The sequence below is a fragment of the Stigmatopora argus genome, chromosome 6 (genome assembly GCF_051989625.1).
Source record: "Stigmatopora argus isolate UIUO_Sarg chromosome 6, RoL_Sarg_1.0, whole genome shotgun sequence".
Lineage (NCBI taxonomy): Eukaryota > Metazoa > Chordata > Actinopteri > Syngnathiformes > Syngnathidae > Stigmatopora > Stigmatopora argus.
The window spans coordinates 4,031,412-4,055,458 of record NC_135392.1 but is presented as its reverse complement, the minus strand read 5'-3'; the positions used below and the strand labels follow the sequence as shown (position 1 = coordinate 4,055,458).

Genomic DNA, 24,047 nt, shown 5'->3' with positions numbered 1-24,047 from the left:
TCCCAAAATAATCAAAAGAGCCAAGAACAATCGAGCATGAAACAGTCTTCCAATGACATGGAAACAATCAGTGCCGGGCCGTCAGGGCCTTGAAGGCTTGCTCTGCTGGTCTAAGAAATATCTGAATCATATATTATATTTTGGCCATCAGTACTTATTAAATGATTCCAAATTGTCTGTTGGCTTCCTTCCATTGCTTTTCCCCCTGGTTGCACTGCTTCCAGATGTGTGTTTTCATATTGAAGCATTTAACCAATCACATTTCAGCCATTATTTGTTGCCAGGTCCGAAATCTGCCTCAAGGCCTTCACAATCAGTTCTGCAGGCTCTGCTGCATTAAACAAGCGTCGATAAGACTGTTGCTTTAACCAATCAGATTTCGAGTTGGCAACACCACAATGCATTGTCGCAGGCGTAGGGATACGTCATTGCTTTCACCAACTATGATTGGCTAGTGATTAGCCATCGCTACGACAAAATGCACGGACCACCACTGGAAACAATACCCTTCCGTCTTCAAAACAACTGGCGTTTTTAAAGGATTGATAAATCAATTATTGAGCATTGAATTAAGTGTAAAAATGGAATCTCAGGGCAGCCTATGAGCGAGGATAAAATAGAAGTTAGTGCCAATGCGGTCCAATGATTTGTCTGAGTGATCCAAGCCACACCTTTGCTATAACCTAGCATGCGTGCTGTTCATGTCTTTCGTGGGATGGCGAAAGAAATAGGTGCAAGGCTTAGTAAGGAGGATGGATAAAGAGGGAAGGTACTAAGCGGGGATCAGTGGCCAAAGATACTAGAGATAAACAGTTCAGTGCTGCTAACGCTATCACCACACAGGCAATGAAAGTCAAGAGAATTAGCTTCAAGAAATAGCATTTCTGTAGCTCTCAGTTAAGAATGTCAACATTTATCAACACTTCCAGCCCACTATTCATTAACCAAGTGCTCCCACCTTCTACAAACTATGTTACAACTTCTTTAAGAGCTCTCCAAGTGTTTTTAACCATGACTTTTAAGAATAGCCTTATATTTGGTCTTGTTTTGTTTGTTCTTAGCCGTGTGTTTGTATCTTTATCCTTTTACAAGACCTGTTAAAGCATGTTTGCCGAAAGTGAGATGCACATTTTAATCCAAACCACTTGAATAGTCTATTTTAGTGTTGAGGTTTTAAAAACCCATCAATGGTTTAAGACAAGGGTGTCAGACTCGGGTTGGTTCGCGGGCTGCATTCATGTCAACTCGATTTGATGTGGGCCGGACCGTTTTAGATACAATATTTAGATTTTTTTTTCCTAAATGGATTAAAGGAACTGGATCAAAATCCCTAAATATTCATTTTTTATAGATTTGAGGTTTTTTTCTTAGTAAGAGAAAATTATTTATTTAATAATTGGTTTTCATTTCAAAAGGAAACCATTTTTTTAAATTATGTTCCATATTAAAGTGGAAATTAGAAAATATTTGTATATATTTTTAGATTTTACAAAATGATTTTTGAACTAAAAACAGAAAAAAGGATTAAAAAATTACAATTATTGATTTAAAAAGGGGAAAATCAGGAAATATCATATACATCTATAATCTTCATTTTAATTTGATACTAAAACAGAAAGTTGGCACTCATGATTTACTTTCTCGGGCCGCACAAAATGATGCGGCGGGCAAGATTTGGCCCCCGGGCCACCACTTTGACACCTGTGGTTTAAGCAATTTAGCCAGATCTAGCCAAAGCAACGTAGTGTGTTATTTTCTCTGTATCAAGGGACAAGTTAAGCTACTTCTCACCTTTTGTGACAGAATCAGAAACACAAGCATTACGGAAATAAATTAAAACTGATGAGACTGGAATTTGCTGAAATGGAGATTGTTGAGCAACCATAAATCTGGGGCAATGTTCTTCTGATGATTTGTTCACGTGCTCACTTGGAAAGAAAACGTGCTTAGAAAATGCAATGCTCTTTGTTTGGAAGTTTTTTTTAGCTTAATAACTTTTGTACAAATTAGGGTTACGGTGCCACTTTATAAATTCAAGTCCATCGTAAACCGCTCAAAAGACAGTCAATATCAACTAATTGTGCTCGATGCAAGAGATTCTACTGTCATGCAATTGCACCGTTACCCTCCGAGCTTTGCAGTAACGCCAGCAAAAGCAACCAGGCGAAGATATATAGCCCGTCACCACCCCATCCACCTGATCAATAATTGACTTCAAAGCAAACTATGGCAGATACAAGTGGAAACATTGCTTTTTGGGGGCTGGGTGCAGGGGTGAAAACAAACAGAGATGAAAGATGAGAAGGAAGGAGTAAAGATGGAGACAGTATGAGGAGAAGAGAGGGATGGGAGCAGCAGCAGCAACACCACGCATGGTGCTCTGCTGGCAGAGATCTATAAATAGCTCTTCAAATCTCACTCGAAAAAGCCACTCTTCTTCTTCCACTGCTGCTGCAAAGAAGACATTTAAAGACTAACCGATATGGATAGCGTGTTGACGAATAAAGCCGAGAAATGCATTTTGGGGATTACGATTGCTTTTTTTCAATGACATCACTTCTATGAAACACATTTTTTTGAGAAAAAAAAAACGTTTTCATGTCTGCCATCTCAGCTCGTATAAATATTTTATCTAGGTAATTCAGCAAAGCTAAGCACACAGAACATATTGCAGTGTATAGCGACATAAAAATGATCCGGCGCACTTCTGGGAAGGTGATAATCCCATATTTTATAGTTTCTACAATAGGTAGAAAAAACTGTCCCTATTTTCCATCAGCGAATCAGATAGTACGATAATAATGATTGTTCTTAAGTGGCTGACCATCAGCCAGTCTGTGCGTCAGTTGCACCGTGGCAATGTGCTTTTTACGCATTTAATCTTTCACTGTTTGGTCAATAAAGAGATTAAAAGTGCAACAATTGCTGTGTTTATCCTTGACCACCTGTAGGATTACAATCCATGCTAACAAGCAATGATAGTCAGGTTTACTTTACAACAAATGGTAATTGATGTTCTGTAAAGCAGTTTTGCATTGTAGAACTCACAGTGCTTTCATTTTTAACATCATTTATTGCATTGACGAAACGTGATCTCAAAACACGACAATACTGTTCACCCAAAGAACAGATGTCCGAACATTCTGCGCAATGATCCCACCTTGTGTGACGACGAGCACCTCATCTATTTCCAGATCAGGTGTCAAAATGGTGAAGTTGCTAGCAGTTGCTTGCTTTTTGTCCTCAAACCAGTCAGTTATCAGCAATTGGTCACCTTTACAAACATGGTACGTCTTACATGCGCTATCCAAGCAGCCGTAAAAGGAAAACAAGGCTTCCAGGCAATAGTTACTCGCTGCCAAAATGCGAATCTTAACTATTATATATTCAGATGTTACGGCAAAACAGCTTTAGATACCCTCAACAGCTATGTAGTATCAACAAAGAAGCGCCCATGGCCTACAGTTGGATGCAAGAGATACTGTAGGGCAGAAGTACTCTTAATGTTCCACTTATTTCACGTCAATGCGTTTTTTGGACTAGATTCTCTACCTATGATAGTCCCTCTTTCTCTGGAATCCACCATTCAAATTTGTACATTTTTAGTGCATTTGTGAAGTGACTGTTCCAGTTTCAGGCCGGGCATTTTGGCAGACTGTTTTTCTTAAAGCAATAGACAACACCTAGTGGAAATTACCTTAATGTAAAATACGGTTGCCCAAAGTATTGAAGTATGCAAATTGCAGATTTCTTAAGAGCTTTGATAATGCAGGAAATGTTTAAACGGAAAAAAATGGCACTGCTTGCGAGCCCAGCCATTGTGTAATGAACATGACGTCAGTTAAGCCAGCACAAAAACACTGATACAGACAAAAGAGGTAGAAATGAGGTAAAAATAAATAAAAAAATTAAAAAAACAGCACCCACACACTATAGCTTCTACACCCATTAGATTAGGCACCGTTTTTCTCCTTTGTCCATCTGAGACGAACCCTGCTTACCTTCCTGTTTTTTGGGGGCACGGACAATGTCCTTTTGGGGGCACGGACATTGTCCACGATGGGGGAAAAAAACAACTCCCTAGCATAATAACAATTAGTTATTACAGTGGTACCTCTACATACGAGCAGCTCTACCTACGAGATGCTCTAGATACGAGAAAAAATTCGAGATGCGAGAAAGCCAGGTGGCCATGACATGAGAGGCTGTTTAGTCTTTTTTTGCCGCATCTCTTTCGTGTATAACAGATATCTACGAGCACTGAACGATTTCTTCACACAAGTTTCTCCTACACATGGACCAGAAAACGCACATGCACAGGCAAAAAGAGGGATTTCTGGGTAATGAAGTATACTCGTGCACACAACACCGATAGACAATGGCACCCTTTCTCAGAATAAAACTTCATTACCCACAATCAACACGTGGGTAGGCTGAGCTGTTGCATTTTTTCAGTGTTTCCCCCCCTTAGCCTGTTAGCTCCCGCGATCGCTCATTCAAGACTACTTGTCGTTGGCAAGTGGTCGTGCGTTATCCTATTGTGAGGACCTTTGTGTGCATCATTTTGGAATATTTTGAAGGGAATACAACAGCAAACAGCCCATCGATAGCGAACGTGAGGGTGGAGGCGTGGCAAACAGCTAACCCGGCCAGAAGGTTAAAAAAATTAAAACAAAATTAGAATTCAGTTTTGTGTAAAGTTACATTAAACGTATGTTTGAGTGTGTCTGTATATATTCATCCAAGTTAATTTAAATTTGTTTGTTCGGTTACGAGTGTGTTGCCGTGGATAAAGTCCCCCCGAATCCCTCCCTGCTTCTATGTAGGTCTGTGTAACCTCTGCGTCTAATTTTAGTTCTATTAAACACATTTTAGTACTATTAAACCAATCGTTATTTGTTACTTTGTCAATAGATGGTGAATTAGAACAAGTAAAAATGTTTTGCCAATCCAATATCCTGTTTTGGGTGTTTTTTCAGAGGGTTGGAACGAATTAATTTGCTTTTAGTTCATTTCAATGGGAAACGTTCGCTCGAGTTACGAGAAGATCGACATACGAGCTCAGTCCCGGAACGGATTAAGCTCGTATGTAGAGGTACCACTGTATTATTACAACAACTTTAACAACTTTTCTCATTTCAAGTAGGAGGGAGAGATTGAAAACATTAATATGCATTTCTCTGATGGACCGGCACCAGATGGTTCTCGGACCACTACCGACCCATGAACCGGTGATTGGGGACCACTGCTCTAGGTGATTTCTATTCATTTTAAAAGTGTTGATTTGCTGATATTTATAGGAAAATCAGAAAATTAAACTGACGCACACAAACTATTTTCATCCACCGACCGTATACGTAGTTTAAGTTGGTTTGCTTTCAGTTGGTATCATCTCCTGCACTATTGAATTCTCTATGGTTGCTGCACGGGTATAAATAACATGGTGTTGTCACAGGCAAGCAGGCGTTCAGCTCCTCGAAGTAGCACCACCTCATTCGATTCTCATTCAATCCACTCGAATGGCCATTTCTTTCAACATCACCAGGCATGGGGTTCGAAGGCAACTTTAAAACATGACTCTTAAATTCACCAACATTTCAGACATTTAAATGATCCGGCTTACCTTTCTAGTTGAAGACGGGGGTAAAAAAAAAGGGGGGATCTGTGTTGAAAAATCCCCTCTCTCGCTCTCAAGTTGAATCTGAAGAAAAACAGATGATCCGTGTGGTCAGAACCAAGGATCGGTAGCGATATTAGCCACACAAGCCCATAAGCTAACAATAGCTAGCACACACCGTATCAGCTCGCCTCCTTCGCTTCCTCCCCCGGCGCATATAATTAGCCAAACACACTCACACATACAGCACTAGGCTAACGCTAGCCAGCTAACTAGCCTTTTCTCTAAATCAAGCTAACAAATCTCATCCGTATTAGCAAGCGAGGCCAAAACACGCGTTTTCGGAAAATGGCTTTTTAGGCTGAGATCGGTATGAAAAAGCGCTAGCTATGTGTCGTTAGCTTCACTGCCCTTATGTGACTTACCGGAGGCTAATGTTAGCCTGTGGATAGCGGTGGTGGTGCTGGTGCTGGTGCTGGTTCACCGGACTGTCAAAATAGCAGCGCGTGAGCCAGCCTCGCCGCGTTGACTCACGATCGAGACATTCGGATCCGCCGACAATAAGAGGCCCAATCGACAGCGGGTCAAGATGAATGGAAAAGTAAAGAAAAAAAAGAAATGAAACTCAATTTCCCACCCGCTGCCTCAGCTCTGGCTTGTGAGTGTGTGTACACTGTGGCGGCGTCACTTTTTTTTTTCGCTCACCCCTCCTCTCATCGATAGTTTCCGTCGATGGAGTCCTCCTGTTCGGTAGAGGGCGCTATTACACAAAAACCGAACGTCTACTAATCTGGTGACGAATTTACACTTTATTTTGACCTCATTTCAAGTCCAAATGGATCGTAAAGCTAATATTAAAGGGTAAAACAAGACTACTAACACCTAAAGTGTGGTGCAATCCCAGTCAAGTTTTCATTTACTCTTGCATGACAGTAGGAAATTAGCATATTCTTTTTTGATAAATGTTCCCCAAAAAACTTTGCTCCAGAGAGTTAAACAGAAAGACAACATCTTCAAGTCCATCCCAGCATCAAGACTGGTTAAGAAAACGGAATAAACAAAATAATAGGAATTTTATGACCATTTGAAATGGGAACTTTTCCTGCTTAAAAGAAAATGTTGTAGTTGCGTTAATTCGCCACATGTTGGCAGTCATGCGCTTCTTACTCGTGCCGTAAAACCAACCTGCATTTGTATTGGTATAAATATTTAAAAGTACGCACCAGACTAATTTAACCAAATACATGTTTTACTGAGAAAATACACACCCTGGTCGTATGACTGATTTTAACTTGCTTTTGTATTGATTGCAATGAATAAAAGCACACATGAGAACTTTTTATAGGTGAAAACAATGAGTATTTATTTTGGAGATGTAATAACTGATTCTAAAAAAGCGATCATTGAATAATTTAGGATTCTGCCGGTTAAATGTGCAGAAAAGTCGTGAATACAGGGTTTTAAGTGATATTTAAGTGTTGCGATGGAAGTTTAATGATAGGTGACGTACGCACTTGACGTTGTGGTGGAGCGTGTTGGAAGTGGGTGAAAGGTCACCCCTCGGTTCAACTTTGGTCCAGTGAGGTGATGGCACGATTTCTGTGCATTTATAAATGACACACCGTTCCATCGCTGTTTACCTTTCCCGGATTTCGGGCGTTTTGCGTCCGCAGATGCGCCAAGTTCCTCGCACGGCGCCCCCGGTGCGCTCATTGGTGCGTCCTCCAACGTGTCACCACTTTTGGTGGATTACAGCAGATATCTTCACCAGCGGGACGCCGAGACATCACTCGACTCTCCAGCTGCGGACCAGGACCTCAATTTGAAAACTTTTTTTTCTTCTGGGTGCAGTTTTGAGACCTGATAATCCAATGGCGCAGATGTTCTCCTGGTGCGCGTTTTTCTTCTGGGCCATTTTGCTCTGGGAGGGTCTTCTTTGGGTACGTGGGAGCCCCTCGGGTTGTGCGTCCTGTGGACTCCGGTCCTTGGGGAGGGAGGCTGAGGAGATGCTGATGGTGGAGATGGCCAAACAGCAGATTTTGGACAAGCTGCAGCTGAAGGAGAGACCCAAGATCTCTCAGGTGGTTCCTCGGGTGGCTCTGCTGACTGCCTTGCGCAAACTTCATGCAGGACCAGTCAGGCAGGATGGAACCCTGGAACTAGACAACAATGTGCCCTCCAAAGACCAGGGCTATGAAATTGTCAGCTTTGCCGATATAAGTAAGTTTGCTTCAAAGGACTTGATGTACTCTTAACAAGTGTTTCAAAATACTTTTACGCGTGTTACCTATTCACATTTATTCAAAGCTAGTTTACAAACTCTGATCTTTTATCAAATTGTATGTACGGATTCAAACTTTTATTTTAATGCTTGAGTGGTTTGCGGGTCGGCTTCACAGTGGGAGACCTGGGTGGGTTCAAATCCAGGTCGGTCCTACTGTGTGGAGTTTGCATGTTCTCCCCGGGTCTGTGTGGGTTTTCTCCGGATACTCCAGTTTCCTCCCACATTCCAAAGACATGCATGTTAGGCTGATTGGACACTAAATCAGGGGTGTCAGACTCGGGTTGGTCCGCGGGCTGCTTTAACGTCAACTTGATTTCATGTGGGCTGGACCATTTTGGATATAATATTTAGACTGGATTAAAAGCCCTGAATATTCAGTTTTGTATAGATCTAAAACAATGTTTATTTTAGTTTTTTTCATATATTTTTAGATTTTACAAAATGATTTTTGAACTAAAAAATTTGATTAAAAAATTACAATTTTTGATTTAAAAGGGGGAAAATCAGGACATTTAATATACATCTATACTCTTCATTTTAATTTGATCCTAAAACTGAAAGTCAGCACTCATGATTTACTTTCTCGGGCCGCACAAAATGATGCGGCGGGCCAGATTTGGCCCCCGGGCCGCCACTTTGACACCTGTGAACTAAGGACTTATAATTCAAGGAATTTGAAACATAGCATGGCAACATAGCATAACACAAACAAAGCAGAGGATCCCAACAAAGACTGACAAACACACAGGGTTTAAATAGACAGACAAGGGTTGATTACAAAATCTGATCACACGAGGGAAGGCCATGAGGGACACAATAGGCCAAAGATTTAAAATGATTTGTTTTCTTGTACTATATTATTTCCAAAATGCTTAAAACTACATCTAAAAACATGTAATTAAAAACAAAATATTGTTTTTCCAATTGTATGACTGAAAATGTAGCAATAATGAAAAAAACAACATCTCCTTGATTCTTATTAAAACAAACTATGAATAAAAAAAAACAAAAAATCCTCATTTATCCATTTTATGTAAATAAGTCAACAAATAAATCCCATCCCCACTTCCCATTTTCTATCCACTTGCATCCAAAATACCAATTTTATCTGTCAATGCTCAAGCACCTGAATGGGAAGCGACTCCATATTCGGAAGTTCCTTCTGAACTATAACGTGCCCTCTAACATCCAAATCATTTCCTAACGTGCACTTGGATGTCACATGTCACGTAAATGTAAATTCCTCATTTGTTTGCCTACTCTCCCCCACAGCCGAAAGTGCGCACCGAGACGAAGCAAACCTCAGCCTTACCTTCCAGTTCCTCCAAGAGCACGGGCGCAGTATCCAAGTGTTACGTTCCTCCCTCTGGATCTACGCTCGCTCCTCCAAGTCGCCCTCGCCAGTGCCGGCTCAGGTCTTCCTCACCGTGGACGGCGACGAATCCAACCGCACCCTGGTGGTAGAGAAGACCCTGGAGCTCCAGGAGAGCAACTGGCACACCTTCCCCATCAGCCGCACCCTGCAGACCTTCATGGACAGCGGCCAGAAACGACTTCACTTAGAGGTCCGCTGCGAAGACGACGGGAGAAATCTTTGCTCTCCGGAAGACGCGGCAACCGACACCCCGTTTCGGCCGTTCCTGGTCGCCCAGGTGCGTCTCCGAGACGACCCCGCCCGACACCAGGTGAAGAAACGCTCTCTGACGTGCGGGGATGACGTCACCGTCTGCTGCAAGAAAGACTTTTACATCAAGTTCAAGGACCTTCAGTGGCACGACTGGATCATCGCGCCCGATGGTTACCACATGAATTACTGCATGGGGCAGTGCCCGCACCACTTGGCCGGGTCGCCCGGCATCGCGTCGTCTTTCCACGCTACCGTCTTGAGCCAGCTGAAGGGGAACGGGCTCAATACGGCCGTGTCTTCGTGCTGCGTTCCCACCGAGCGCCAGGCTCTGTCCATGGTGTACTTCAACTCGCAACACAGTATCATTAAAACCGACGTGCCTGACATGATCGTAGAATCCTGCGGGTGCACATAAAAGTCATTTCATATTTACTATGTGAAGTGCAGGACGCCTCGTTTTCTGTGGTAAAAGAAGGAGAATGTTTTTTCCCAGCGAGGAGTTGGCAAATTACAGCATGGTTGTCAAACTTAAAGGTCGGGGGCAAGATCGGGCCCGCTGCATTATTTTGTATGGCACGCGGAAGCTAATTATGTGCATTAACGTCGCACTTTATTCTTTTTTTTTAAACTAAAATCATATTTAAAATATTAGCTCTGGTCCTTCATGAAAGCTCAGTCAAAATTATAATTTTATTTATTGTTTAAAAAAATATTTTGAATTTAAAAAAATATTTGCATTATTTGTTGAGGCACGCAGAAGTAAATTATGTGCATTGACGTCACACTTTATTCTATTTTTTTTAACTAAAATCATATTTAAAATATTAACTCTGGTCCTCCTTCAAAGCTCAATCAAAAATATGATTTAATTTATTGTTTTTAAAAAATCAATTTTGGATTTAAAAGAATATTTGTGCAGTTTTCATTTTTTGGCATTAAAAACTAAAGAAAATAAATACGGGAATATTTATTGTTTTTCGCCTTTTGTTTTTTTATTTATCAAAAAAGTAAACACATTAAAAAATATATTTTTACTGTATTCTTTAAAAAAAGAGTATTTTGTGTTTCCAAGCTTTTTCTTTCTTAAAAAAATGATGATTAAGAAGTTCAAAAAAAGAAAATTGAGATAAAAAATATAGTTTGTCTATTTTTTTTACGGATGGTATTTGTACGGTAAAAATAAAAAATAAAATACTATAACAAAACCGTTTTAGTGGTTAAAATTTGTCTCAAAATAACCACAATGAATCCATTGACAAAAGTGTCAATAGTAGACAATGTCTTAAAGCTGAATACAACAATTCAACAATTGGGATTTCAATTAGTCCAACTTTATTGAGGCATTATTGAGCAAATTTGGACCTCCCCAAATTTGCTTCATCAGCATTCTTCCATACTGTTGACCCAAACTGCCTTTTTCATTTAGGCAGCAAGAACATCATGTGAACCCAAGGTCATAATTTGGCAAACATTGGGACACCATTGCCTCAGTTGTCGGGTAACGTGAAGGTCTGCACGTTGGGTTGCTGGGTGGGTCAAATGGCCATGTGCAGCCCGTGTTAAAATCGTCAAAGTCCAAAGTTTACTGGTGTGATGTATAATTAGAAGCTTTCCAAAAAATATAAAGCCTGTTAATGATTCCACCAAAGTGGACTTGACATCATCCATACTGATGTATGACTGTATTAATGCTAATATCTATAAAACCTCTAAAATAGTTTGTATTCATATGCCAGTATGCTTTTTTTTATTGGAATATTTTGTATACTTTGATATTTTACGACATACACAATGACTAGACATCTGTTGCCTCACTTGAATTGTCATTTTACTGTTAAATGCAGAAATGTATTGTAAATTATTCGTAGTAAAATACTTTTATTGCCATCATACGCACTTTAAAACCCAAGAAAATTGTGCACAAAAATATGTATGAACCAAACCGGGTAATATGAAGACACCCATTGAAATCAAATATTGAGCTGTGGATTTTCTCAGGTTTTATTTTATTTTTTTGTTTAAATGAGTGATTTTTGTCCTCAGGGGTGAATTTACTGTAACATCATCATGACTGTAGTTATGTTTTTATTTTTCTATATGTAAATATTCTATTTAATTTAATAATTCATTGTAATTTTTGAATGACATAATGGATACATCTATTTTGGGATAAAATAAATGAATGAATACATCTGTGGTCAGTCATTACATTATTGCACAAAGTTCATATTTAGGGACATTCATCCATCTTAACCAGTATTTATATAAACAAAATATAAATAAATTTTAAATGCTCATATCTAAATTTTAAAAAAAAGGTTCTATCGGTCAAATGAGTTTGTGTGGCCTGCTAAAGTAAATCATGTCTCGGTAAAATAATATTACAAAAGTCCTCAATAAAAGATCGAGACTCAAAAAAATGATGTAATATTTGCTCTTTTTGGGTCATTTTTTTCAACAACATTTTTGAAGTTCTCAATGTAAGGACTAAAGATTTAAAATGATTTTTTCTTGTATTGTTTCCAAAATACTTAAAACTACATCTAAAAAAATATATATAATAAAAAAAATACTGATTTTCCAATTGTATGACTAAAAATGTAGCAATAATTAAAAAAACAACATCTCCTTGATTCTAATTCAAACAAACTATGAATAAAAAAAACAAATAATCCTCATTTATCCATTTTAGGTAAATAAGTCAACAAATAAATCCCATCCCCGCTTCCCATTTTCTATCCACGTGCATCCAAAAGAGCAATTTTATCTGTCACCTGAAGTCCGCGGTCTGTAAGGCAAAGGGTGTGTTTGCTCACCCAAACATTAAAGTGCCTTTATCGCCGTCTGTGTTTGGCGTGTCAACAGTTGTCACATTCCCTTGGCATGCACACACTTTTATTTCGCTTGGAGGGTGAATGATCAGATCGAAATAAATTACGACATCCGTGACATCCACGCGGTCAAAAGCCGAGTTTCCATGTGAACAGCCCTTTGTGGTGAGCGCATCTGAGAAGTTCTAAGCTTGAATCCCAATCCACGTTGTCCTAATTAATGCTTGCATTGCTTTTACTCTGGCGTGTCATTTGATTGAGGACGGGTTATTTCCGGAATTCTATCAGATATTTTAAAAAAACAAACGGCTCAACTGCGACAATACTGTTAAATATGGAGATGCCACTTTAGTTTACAAAATCTTCCAACACAAAGTTCCTCCACTGCAAGATGTCATCTCATATTCTGAACCAATTTATCCTCACTAGGGTCGCGGGGGTGCTAGAGCCTATCCCAGCTGACTTCAGGCCAGAGACGGGGGACACCCTGAATTGGTGGCCAGCCAATCAGAGGGCACAAGGATACAAACAACCATTCACGCTCACTCTCATACCTAGGAGCAATTTTAGAGTGTCCAATCAGCCTACCATGCATGTCTTTGGAACGTGGGGGAAAACCAGAGTACCCGGAGAAAACCCACGCAGGAGAACATGCAAACTCCATACAGGTGGACCGACCTGGATTTGAACCCAGGTCTCCCAATGTGAGGCTAACGCGCTAACCACTAAAAAAAAATGTACAAAAAAATTCCAACATCAACAAGGGCTGGTTCTAGAGGTGACTGTGTAGTTCCCTTCAACAAATAAGAGTGCTAAATTAGCCAAAGCATCATCTTTCTTCATACCTGGAACTCAATACCAATTAACATACGTCAACTCCCGTCTCTGAAACTCTTGGCCAATCATCTTAAAGCCTGGCTGGCTATTGGATGAACAAAATTGCGATCACAATGCTGTCTAAAACTATGCTACATAGGTATCTGTGTGTCTTGTATGTGTCATCGTTTATCTTCAACCTACACAAAAGGGACTAAAAATTGAATTAGCCCTCGGCTACAATCTTACATATTTACATATATATGTTCATGAACATAAATATAAATATGTTCATTAATATGTGCTATTAAATAAATATCGAACTTGAGTAAATGTCACTAAAAAGGATGGTTGCATTCATTCCAATATGCATTTAAATCAGTGTTTTGTTTTGTTATTTAACTACTGACTTGGTAAAGGCCAACCATTTTCGTTCATATCATTTGTCATCGTTAGAGTCACTGGTAACCTTGAGCCGGTTCCAGCCGACTTTTGTCTGGTTTGAATGTTCCAAATATTTATTTCCCACATGAAAGATACTTGCCAAAGACAGCAGCTTTTTTGCCGGTCAGCCAATAGAATTGGAGTCCAAATGGACTCTAAACAACGTCTAAAGGTAGTATTTGTTTTATTCGAGCAAAACAAAAGTTGAACGCTTATGTCCATAATAATGAAAAAGTAGCATTATTTTACCACACTATTTTGAATTCATCCAAAAGTACAACGTCTGTTTAATATCTGTATTTAGGACATCTGCTGTTCAAGTATAAAAGGATTTTTTTTTAAATGGAAAAATTGTTATCTCATGAAAACCCTTCAAATCCCTGAAAATTTCTTGATAAGCAAAAGATAATTGAAGCAGATAATAACAATAACAACAGAACGTATAATAGCAGTGAACTTTTTCCCAATTAAAAACAATATTTTCTCGAAAGGGGCATAAATCAAATTGACGATGATCATCTTTGAAAAGCATATTTTAGTCATTGCCCGATTTTTGAAGGCGTAATTTGATGTTATTAAATGAAATGGAAAGTTAAGTAATAGAAATAAACAATCTGAGCAGGTGACTTGACTAGTTATAGTTGATATTATCGCAAACTGAGTAGTTAGCGCTTCACATTTCTGGGGTCGCGGGTTCGATCCCAGGTTGGTCCTCACTGTGTGGAGTTTGCGCGTTCTCCCTGGGCTTGCGTGAGTTTTCTCCGGGTATTCCGGTTTCCTCCCACATCCCAAAAACATGCTAGGCTAGCCGGTTTAACACTCTGAATTGCCCTTAGCCAACGCCGATTGGTTGTCCTTAATTTCCCGGTGCCCCGTGAGTGGCTGGCCACCGAGTCAAGGTTTCCGTAGCTAGTTGGGATAGACTCCAGCACCCCCCACGACCCTTTTTTAGGATAAGCGGGTCAGAAAATGAACGAAAGGTGCTCAGTAGTCCCTTTGATTGGCATTGGCGCTAGCAATGGAAAGCAGCTAAGCCACGAAATTGGAGAAAACGGAAAAACCTACTGACTCACTGATACACTGACACACTGACCTACTGTTAGCCAATGAAAGGCTAATCTTTCACTCCACGCAATCCCACAAAATCTCCTTTCGAGAGAGTTAATAAGGTGTGACCTTGGCCTCGTCGCCTTGCAGCGTCATGGCAGCCTAACCTGGGAAGACACCGTGCCTATGCTTATGCCTTCCCGCGACCAGTCACCAGTGAATGTTGCTTACATCATGCAAGATCATTGGATTAGTGCAAGGTTGAACTGTCAACAAAAGTGAAAAAAAACCATCACTTTTCCACTTCTGTCTTACCGTTTAGAACAAGGGTGTCAAAATCGGGTTGGTTCGCGGGCCGCTTTAACGTCAACTTGATTTCAGGTGGGCTGGACAATTTTAAATATAATATTTAGATATTTTTTTTATAAATGGATTAAAAGAACTGGATTAAAAGCCCTAAATATTCAGTTTTTTTGTAGATCTAAAACAATGTTTATTTTAGCTTTTTATATATATTTTTAGATTTTCCAAAATGATTTTTGAACTAAAAACACAGAAAAAATGGATTAAAAAATCACAATTATTGATTTAGAAGGGGGAAAATCAGGAAATGTAATATACATCTATACTCTTCATTTTAATTTGATCCTAAAACAGAAAGTCGGCACTCATGATTTACTTTCTCGGGCCACACAAAATGATGCAGCGGGTCAGATTTGGCCCCCGGGCCGCCGCTTTGACACCTATAGTTTAGAACAAGTAGCATCCGTGAGTTCAGTATCAAAATAAAATCGACCCTGCTAAAATAGAATGGATTTTTTATCATCTACTTTTCCTGTCTTTTATTCAAGCAACTTCCATTCTTATTTTACCAGACATGCTTTTTTCCCCCAATTCCAACAAATGATCCAAATTATTTATTTTGCTCGTTTCTGATTCAAGTGCCTTCAATTCTTATCTTACGAGATGCTATTATATTTTTCGCAATTCTAACAAATGACATGAAATAAAATAGATTTTTCAAATGTATTTAACTCTTCACTTATTAAAGTGTTAAGTCAAATATACACACACACACACAGGAGGCATCACTGCTTTAACGGACATGATATAGTGCTAAGTGTGACCAATGTATGTTGATGCTCTGATGGAGGAAGCACTTGAAATAACTTAAATCCGCAGCATGATCCCATTAGGACAGACCCAATTACCTGTTCTAGCTTGACATTACATCACACCTTCACTAGATCCTCAGTGGATTGCCCATTGGACGCTGGACGCTTCCCATGACTTCTTGCAATAATAGGTCAGAAGTTCCTTGGCATCCCTGCAATAAAAGCCATTTTATTTCACTTGATTCAATTCAATGAAACTTGCTTTGTCATAAAAGTGCCATTATTTCAAAAATCTTTATAGAATTTACACCTAATTCACAATGTCCGAATTCCAAAATATTCCAAAATTCATGTTAATAGGACTACCAAAATTCAAGATTTTCCCAAAAACTGCAGTTTTTCCCCAATTAATATTAAATTTGGACCCAAAATTACCAATTTCGTCATACGCAGTTATCTGGGTATGATGACTATTAGGCTTTTGTTGAGTTAATGATGATGACAAAGTCTATGTCCGATTATTATTATTATTAAAAAAGAAAAAAATCAATACTGTTAGTCTCCCATTAGCTATCAGATCCCCAAACGAATATCAATTTGTACTTAATGATTTCCCACTTTCACTTCTATGTAAAGCACTCCTATTTGTAAACAAATCATCCCAACAATCTGACCAAAAACTCAAGTCACCACAATCACAAAATCATCTCCAAACTATTCATCCACCCAAAAAAAACCAGATTTTTTTGCTCTTTTATCGCCATCTACTTCATCAATAGCGCATATCGAGGTCACGAAGGCCACTTGGTCACATTTACTACCAAGTGGAATCCAATTAAATTAATGCCTGCTTGCTTACTGCGATCACTCCAAACCCAAATGAACTGACCTAAGATCAGCCGAGAGAGCTTTATTAGCCCTTTCCCTCTAACGGACCTCCTACAACTTCTCAAAGTCCCTCAAAACCAAAAACTACGGCTACTTTTTAAACAGTTATACCCTGAATATTGACGACTATTTATCTCCAGTCCATTGGAACTGGAAAAGACTGGCTAGAAAAAGTGTAAAATGCCACAACAATGTCCAGGATGAGGGAATTAATGTCACGCTGTGTACTTTTCCACCCTCAGCATCAGGTCTTACGGCACAAGTCCAGTTCCTGCTCGGGACCTAATTCTGTCAAGGGAGAGTAAACACCCTAAGTAGGTTATTGCACACCGGTTGGCCTCACTTTTTAACTCTCGCTGCTGTTTTCATCGCTCAGTGACTCTGTTTGTGCTACAAAGTGGTCCATCCATTTGATGAAAATGTCATGTGACCTCTTTCTTTAAAAAAATGAATGGAAGGTAGAAATAGGGTCAAGTTAAATAAAAAAAAATAATCAGATTATAGATAATCCTATTCCATAATCTTAAAAATGCACTATATTAACCGTTTAAGTAGTGGTTGTAGTATAAAATGTAGTTTTAGAAATAGTGTTTGTATACAGGGAACATGTTTGACTTTATAGTCAGTCCTATAGTTGTGGTTAAGAGATGCTGCCCTCTAGTGGTAGTTTGGAAATAACACGCGTTTTAGCTGATATGTACATGTATGTATTTTTAGTACAGTATGTTCCTCATGTCTCCATTTTTTTGAATAATTATTTAGGTCTGTAAAATGTTACTTTTTGCGATATGTTGGAAAAAACTAAATTCACATCCGCAGTAAGTCAAAATATGTATTTTTTTTCTCCCCAGAATGAATGATTCATTCACACCCTGTCACTACTATAACTCACTGAATTACTCTTTCTAGTTAAAAAATAAATAAAAAAAGAGAAAAGAAACCTTTTACAAACTTTTAGGTTAGTAGAATTTTTTGTATGCACTTACTAGAGACGACCGCTAGGTGGAATACACTGCCAACTACATTAAGACAATGAAAATCACTTGAATTATTAAGAAGGCTCTTTGATATATAAACGAGACACATATCCATTTAAAAAATATTATTGTAGTGAGTGCAGAGCATCCAAATTCCAAATAATGACATCATATTTTGGGGGAAAAATAGAATACATCTGTCTAACCTAATTTTTTGTTGTTGCATGTGTTATGATATCAAGGTTGACTTTTGATAGATACTGAGATATAATAAATAGTTAATTTTCCTAAGGATGCCATCAAATTTAAAACTATTGGAATTGAAGTTAAAGCTCAAAAACATCAAAATATATATAAAAAAACAAATTAATAAAAAAAATTATACATACAGTACTGGTTAATTTTGAGCCGTAGGCGGAAGACAAAAAAAGAAACACACACACACACACACACACACACACACACACTCACACTGGCATACAACACACGAATATATTATATTTTTTATGTTTACCAAATACACACTTAAATATGAACAGCTGTCTTCTTTCATCTAATATAACATTGGCATGAAAAATTGTTCTGACTGCGTAAATATGACAATATATAAACACCAATATAAATGCACAAACTCTGTAGCACTACAAAAATAAGAGCAAATAAAAATAATAAAAATATAAAATAATACAATCTGAACCTCCTGCGTACACTTTAGCAAATTTTGCAAATATCTTTCACCCTTGGCATTAAAACGTGTTCTAGATGATGATTTTCAACCTAAAACATGACTTTTCTGGCCTTCTCTGATGCATAATTAATAAATTATAATCCATCACAAGACATTTTTTACAGTAAAAAAATTGAATTTAGCTTTTCACTCCACCAAAAGCTGATTTTCACATACTAAACTGCATGGAAGAGCAAATGTGATAATATATAAACATAACACAATAAATGCACAAACCCTGTATAGCACTACAAAAATAAGAGCAAATAAAAATAATAAAAATATAAAATAATACAATCTGAACCTCCTGCGTACACTTTAGCAAATTTTGCAAATATCTTTCACCCTTGGCATTAAAACGTGTTCTAGATGATGATTTTCAACCTAAAACATGACTTTTCTGGCCTTCTATGATGCAAAATGAATACATTATAATCCATCATAAGACATTTTTTACAGTAAAAATTTGAATTTAGCAGTTCACTCCACCAAAAACTGATTTTCACATACTAAAAAGTAAATATTAGATGTTCCAATGATATAATGTTAATAAAACTATGCATGCATTGACTTGTTTGCAATCAGTGTTCGATTCCTACCTGCAGATTTGTGTCTTCTGCGGACGAGTGTCCTCGAGCGTTGCACCCCTGGCGGACCAAAAAGAGGAAGTGAGAGTGTGGCCTTATATATAAAGGCACTGTCACTCCATTGGGCCGAAGAAAACGTGTGCAAGTGACCATCTGCAATGGAAAAAAAAAGAAAATCCCCTTCAAAAGATTCTCCTGGATTTTGCTGCTGATGGGAAAGGTGAGCAGGTGTCGTGCTACTTAGCCACAGATGCCTTCTGTCCCCTCCGAGAACCTGATTGGACGAGATTTAGCATCCTCACATACTCAAATTATCATGTAATTCAAGCAAGGTTAAAAGGAATTGCATAGTATGAAACATATTCATGTCATTGGGTCAAATTGAAAGTGTTTGTGGGTTTTTTGGGGGTAAAATATCTTCTGTAATTCAATTTTTTTTTGGAATTTGCAGCCTTTTGTGATGGAAAAATATATTCATTAACAGGAATGTGATTATCTTGATTAATATGTGCTGTCACTTATCAAATAATAGTTTAAATAATAGTTTATTTAGTTTAATATGTGCTTATTAAATAAATCAAAGTCAAACTCAAGCAATGCAAAATATTAAATTTCAGAGGAAATGAATGGAGTTATTTCAAGATAGGGAGAAAAATCAAATGTAAAAAAAAAATGAAAATGCAAACAAAAAAATAGGCAAATTTTTACAAAATAGAGTTGAGAAAAAAGTATTTTAAAACAGATTGTAATAAATTTATTAAAATAAAAATAAAGATACACTCAAATGAGTTGGGCCTGGTTTATTTTGCACTGTAAATGTATTTTGTTTAGAAATCTTAATCTTAATTTTAAGCGTTTTTCTGCTATTGACAACAATAATGGTTTTCAGCACATCCCGTAAAAATGGATTGGACGCCGATTTCCCTCATACTCAGTTAACGAGTGAATATAATAAAAAATGGTTGCGTTCATGCTAACCAGTTAGCCAAAGTGAGTATTTATCAATTTTTCGGTAATCCTTGTTCAATCCCTGACTATCATTTCTCCTTTTGAACAATTGCCCAGCGTCCAATCAATGACCTCCACAACCTTTTTTTGTTGCCGCAAAAATCCCCGTTGGCTTTTTACGTTATCAGCGTTAACAGGTTCGGAAAATTTGGAAATTTCGGTATAAAAGTAAAAGTTGCATGGATTCCTGAGCTAAAATAGCAACACAAGTCCACTACGCTTGAAGTGGATTTGTCCGTTAGTTTCTAATCCCGCCCATTGACAAAGCGGCACGGGATTGCGGACGCCGGCATATGGTCCCGGCATCTGTGGGCCACTTTGAGGGCCAAGAACTCTGGGATTTGGTGGCTATATGGGGGACGTTAAGTCCCGAGACGCTCATTGACAAAACGGGACCGCTGGACGATGGAGTCCGGGCCTTCATTCAGGTCACCAACTGTTCAAGCACTTACTCTCTCTTACTTTAAAAGCCACTTATCTCGCTACTAAGCAAAGATAGCACTGCTTTTGTTTTTCTTTGTGTGTGTGTTGATTGCCTGATTCGAAACAAAAAAAACGATGTATTCGCTTTTTTTCTCTTTATTGAGGAATTAAAATCAAATGCAAGATAAAATAAGAGATACAGAAAGCGGCTGGTGATTTTATGACTTTATGATATTATGGATTCAGTGAAATAATCTTTACTTAGGAACTTTTTCTGAGTTTGGTTTTCATTTTGTTGTCTTTGTCGTATCGTTTTTTTTTCAAACTTTGCCACAGCTTTGCAGAATCGACCTGAAATAAATATTTAAAATTAAATAAATAACAATAAAAATATAGCTAATTATCTAGAAATCACTTGTCTATTCACAGACGACATTATAACTGGGAAACAGACAAAAAGCTATTTATTAGTTCTGTATTAAACCTTTATTTTTGTGATTATTTTTTACACAACAACCGTGTGTGGCTCCAGTTTTTTTAACTAGGTCTACAATGTCTTCTGTGTCTGTCTTGCTACTGCAACCAAGAAATTTCCTGAATACGGGATGAAATAAAGTTCTAATCTAATATAATATAATCTAATATAGTAGCGAGAGTGGCTTCCGTTTACGAGTTTCAGCGTGGATTTTCACATTTTTATGATTTTTAAAATAATTAATAGCAGGAAAAAAGTAGTGAATTCGTGATAAGTGAGGTCGCGATAATCGAGGGATTACTGCAATACGTCCAGTGACCAAGTGTTTGGCGTGTCGGCCTCACAGTTCTGAGTTCGAGGGTTCAATCCCAGATTTGGATCTTCCTGTGTTTAGTTTGCATGGGGCTTTTGTGGGTTTTTTTCGGGTACTCCGGTTTCCTCCCACATCCCAAAAACATGCTAGGCTGGCTGGTTGAACACTCTAAATAGCCCCTAGCTATGATTGGTTGTCCATCTCCTGGTGCCCAGCGATTGCCATGTCCCCTGGGATGGGCTCCGGCACCCCCAGCGACCCTTGTGAGGATAAGCGGTATGGTTAATGAATAAATGGATGAACAATAAGAAAAATAAAAAAATGGTGTTTTCCTTGTATGTTTAGTTTTATAAGTTTACCCCCTAAAAATAATGGTAAAAGTAAAAGTTGCATTCTTCAACTTCATTTCTTTTGGCACATTTGGATAAAAGTTGCCAAAGTTATTTGAAAGTGATGCGATTTTTGAAAAGAGAAAAGCGGAGAAGCTGCATCGTCTTGTCTTTTTTTTCTCCTCCAAGAAAAACAAAAAAGTGAACTTCCTGTTTCGGGGTGGTCCGCAGACTGTGGAGGAGCCACGAAAAGGGGGAGGGAGGGAGCGAGGAGGGTGAGGGGGTGAGGGGGGTGGTGAGGTCTGAGGGAGGGAGGTTCGAGATCCGACAGCGAGAAGGGGGTGCATTACGCATTTGGAGGGGCCGAGAGAGGCAAAGTTGCTGGCCGCCGAACATGGGACGCCGACGCCGACGTTCTCGCTTCCATTCGGGAAGCCCGACCACCACGTTGGCCTGAATCGAACACTCCCAAGAAAGAAAGAAAAAGAAGAACAAGTCGAAACAAAGCGGATACCTCGCGCTTGCGTCCGTGCGTGCGTGCGTGCGTGCGTGCGTCAGTGCGTGCGCGTGTGGGAGAAACCACCCGGACTTCTCGCATCACGCAAGGAGAAACAAAAACGGAACTTGGGGGACTCTTTCAGCGGGACTTTGGCAAGTTTGATGCAGGCTGAGGTGAGTGCGCTGATTTTTTTCAAAGTGATGGAGCGATGAGGTTTTATCGGTTGTGTGTGTGTGTGTGTGTATGTGTGAGATCAACAGCTGTTCCTTGTAACCTGAAATACTTGAGGTGCCAATATCATTCCCAAATGTGCGCCCCCCTTTCACTCCCCCTTTTTCCAACCCCCCCTTAGTAAGAACAACACTTCTGCCTAAAGATGTCTAGAACTTCATCTGAATTGAAGAGGGTTTTTAATCTAATCTGTGAACAGATTAAGGACCCCCCCCAAAAAAGACCCCCCTGTCCAAGAGTGTCAACAATACTCCAACTCAATAGAGCACTTATTTATTTACCGCAAAAGTGCTAAACACACACAGGGTGGATGGTGTGTACACATGCAATGGAGATAACTCAATTGATTTGCGGTCAAAGAAGCAGATGAACTGTAGTTATTTGCAGTTGGTGAGACGTAGGATTGAGTGCCGCGATCTAAAACACAGGTGGAAAATTCGCAATGAAAGTTTTAACGGCAACTTTTGTGCAATTTTAGCACTTCCTTAAAGACGACCACATTATTTGGTTGTTCTATGACTGTCCACAGCCGTGTGCGGTCGATTGGTCGCCGTCTTTTGGTCGCCGGTCTTTTGGTCGCGGTCTTTTGGTCGCCCTGACCGCGACAACGGGCGACCAAAAGACCGGCGACCAAAAAACTGACGACCAAAAGACCGGGGACAAAACAAGGTAAAACAACACGGTCTACGCATCAATAAAAGCAAACAATGGCCATGAGCAGTTTCACAGTGAGTGTATAAGAGTTTGTATGTACGTACATGCGTTGTCCCTTTAAGAAGCTACGTCAGTCAGGGTCTTAACAAGTTCTCCAACAAAAAACAATAAAGGTCCGGGAAATTTGGAGCTTTTCTTTAGCCTAATAATTACTAGGGCATTAAGTATGACTAAATAGTAATTCACAGTTTGTATTTAGGGAATTTGAGCAACAATTTAAATGGTAATTATCACTTAACTTCCGGGCGGCCAAAAGACCGGCGACCAATCGACCGTGTACCGTCCACAGCAACACAATCATGCACTGGTTCTATTTAAGAACGACAAACTAAGAAGTAACTCATTCGTTTTATACAATACAACCTATTGGAATGGAAGAAAATTACCGTAATAGCCATAGAAGTTTATACTAAAATGTCAAAGCTATCGGTCCAAAATGCCACACCATTAAAATTGCCTTAAAATCATTGAATTTTACAATTTCTCGCGTATAAGCCGGCTCCAATTCATAATTATGACCTCCATATTCATGGTTTTAATAGGGAGTACAAATGTTACTTTGAAGAGAAAATCTTAAGAAAAATCATCGCACGTGGTATTTCTGAGCTACTGTATGAATCAAAAGCACATTATTAGGGTCAATATCATAAGGAATTAATTAATTCATCCAGTAATGGTTGTTTTTTTTACTGCAAAACAGAAAATAACCACAAATAGTATATGTTAATTTGCTAACATCTACAGGTGAAAAAGAGTTTAGCGATGCTGTAAGTCTTGTGCACATATAAGCCGTACTCTTGATTCAGTCATCATTTTCTTGAGTTACAAATGCGGCTTATATGCGAGAAAATACAGTAACTACAAATTCTTAAGCCGATTTTGTTAACTAGAATTTGAAGCCGATATAAAAAATATTATATATGCAAAGCTAATTTTTGCCAGCTAATATATTGGTCGATGTTAGCCAATATTTAAAAAATGTCCATATATATTATTTGTAGTTCATACTATAAAAAACAAAAAACAAATAACGTGCAGTGTTAAAAAATGCGAGAATAAAGTAGTGTCTTATGGATTATAATATTGACAACATAT

The 24,047-nt window shown here is 38.7% G+C and overlaps 3 protein-coding genes across 13 annotated transcripts in view; 2 read left to right on the top strand and 1 right to left on the bottom strand.

The window, feature by feature from the left end:
- The window catches only part of r3hdm2 (R3H domain containing 2), a 58,326-nt gene extending 39,181 nt beyond the window's left edge, over nucleotides 1–19,145 (bottom strand). For 2 of the 11 annotated variants that reach the window (XM_077602139.1, XM_077602151.1), the window contains exons 1-6: nucleotides 18,973–19,145; nucleotides 15,878–15,993; nucleotides 9,704–9,927; nucleotides 9,430–9,630; nucleotides 6,043–9,355; nucleotides 5,624–5,701 (exon numbers count right to left, since the gene is read on the bottom strand). The gene's annotated coding sequence lies outside the window, so the exon portion shown is untranslated. The remainder of the gene's footprint in view (nucleotides 1–5,623; nucleotides 5,702–6,042; nucleotides 9,356–9,429; nucleotides 9,631–9,703; nucleotides 9,928–15,877; nucleotides 15,994–18,972) is intronic. The other 9 variants (XM_077602152.1, XM_077602153.1, XM_077602141.1 and 6 more) reach the window with 8 other exon arrangements.
- Nucleotides 7,091–10,457, top strand: LOC144075276 (inhibin beta B chain). The gene is made up of 2 exons (XM_077602155.1): nucleotides 7,091–7,837; nucleotides 9,174–10,457. Exons 1-2 carry the CDS (start codon nucleotides 7,489–7,491, stop codon nucleotides 9,941–9,943), a joined length of 1,119 nt encoding a protein of 372 aa, XP_077458281.1. The 5' UTR covers nucleotides 7,091–7,488; the 3' UTR covers nucleotides 9,944–10,457.
- A 2,703-nt stretch (nucleotides 19,146–21,848) lies between the features above and the next one.
- Nucleotides 21,849–24,047, top strand: part of gli1 (GLI family zinc finger 1) — a 51,504-nt gene continuing 49,305 nt past the window's right edge. The window contains exon 1 of the mRNA XM_077603130.1: nucleotides 21,849–22,180. The gene's annotated coding sequence lies outside the window, so the exon portion shown is untranslated. The remainder of the gene's footprint in view (nucleotides 22,181–24,047) is intronic.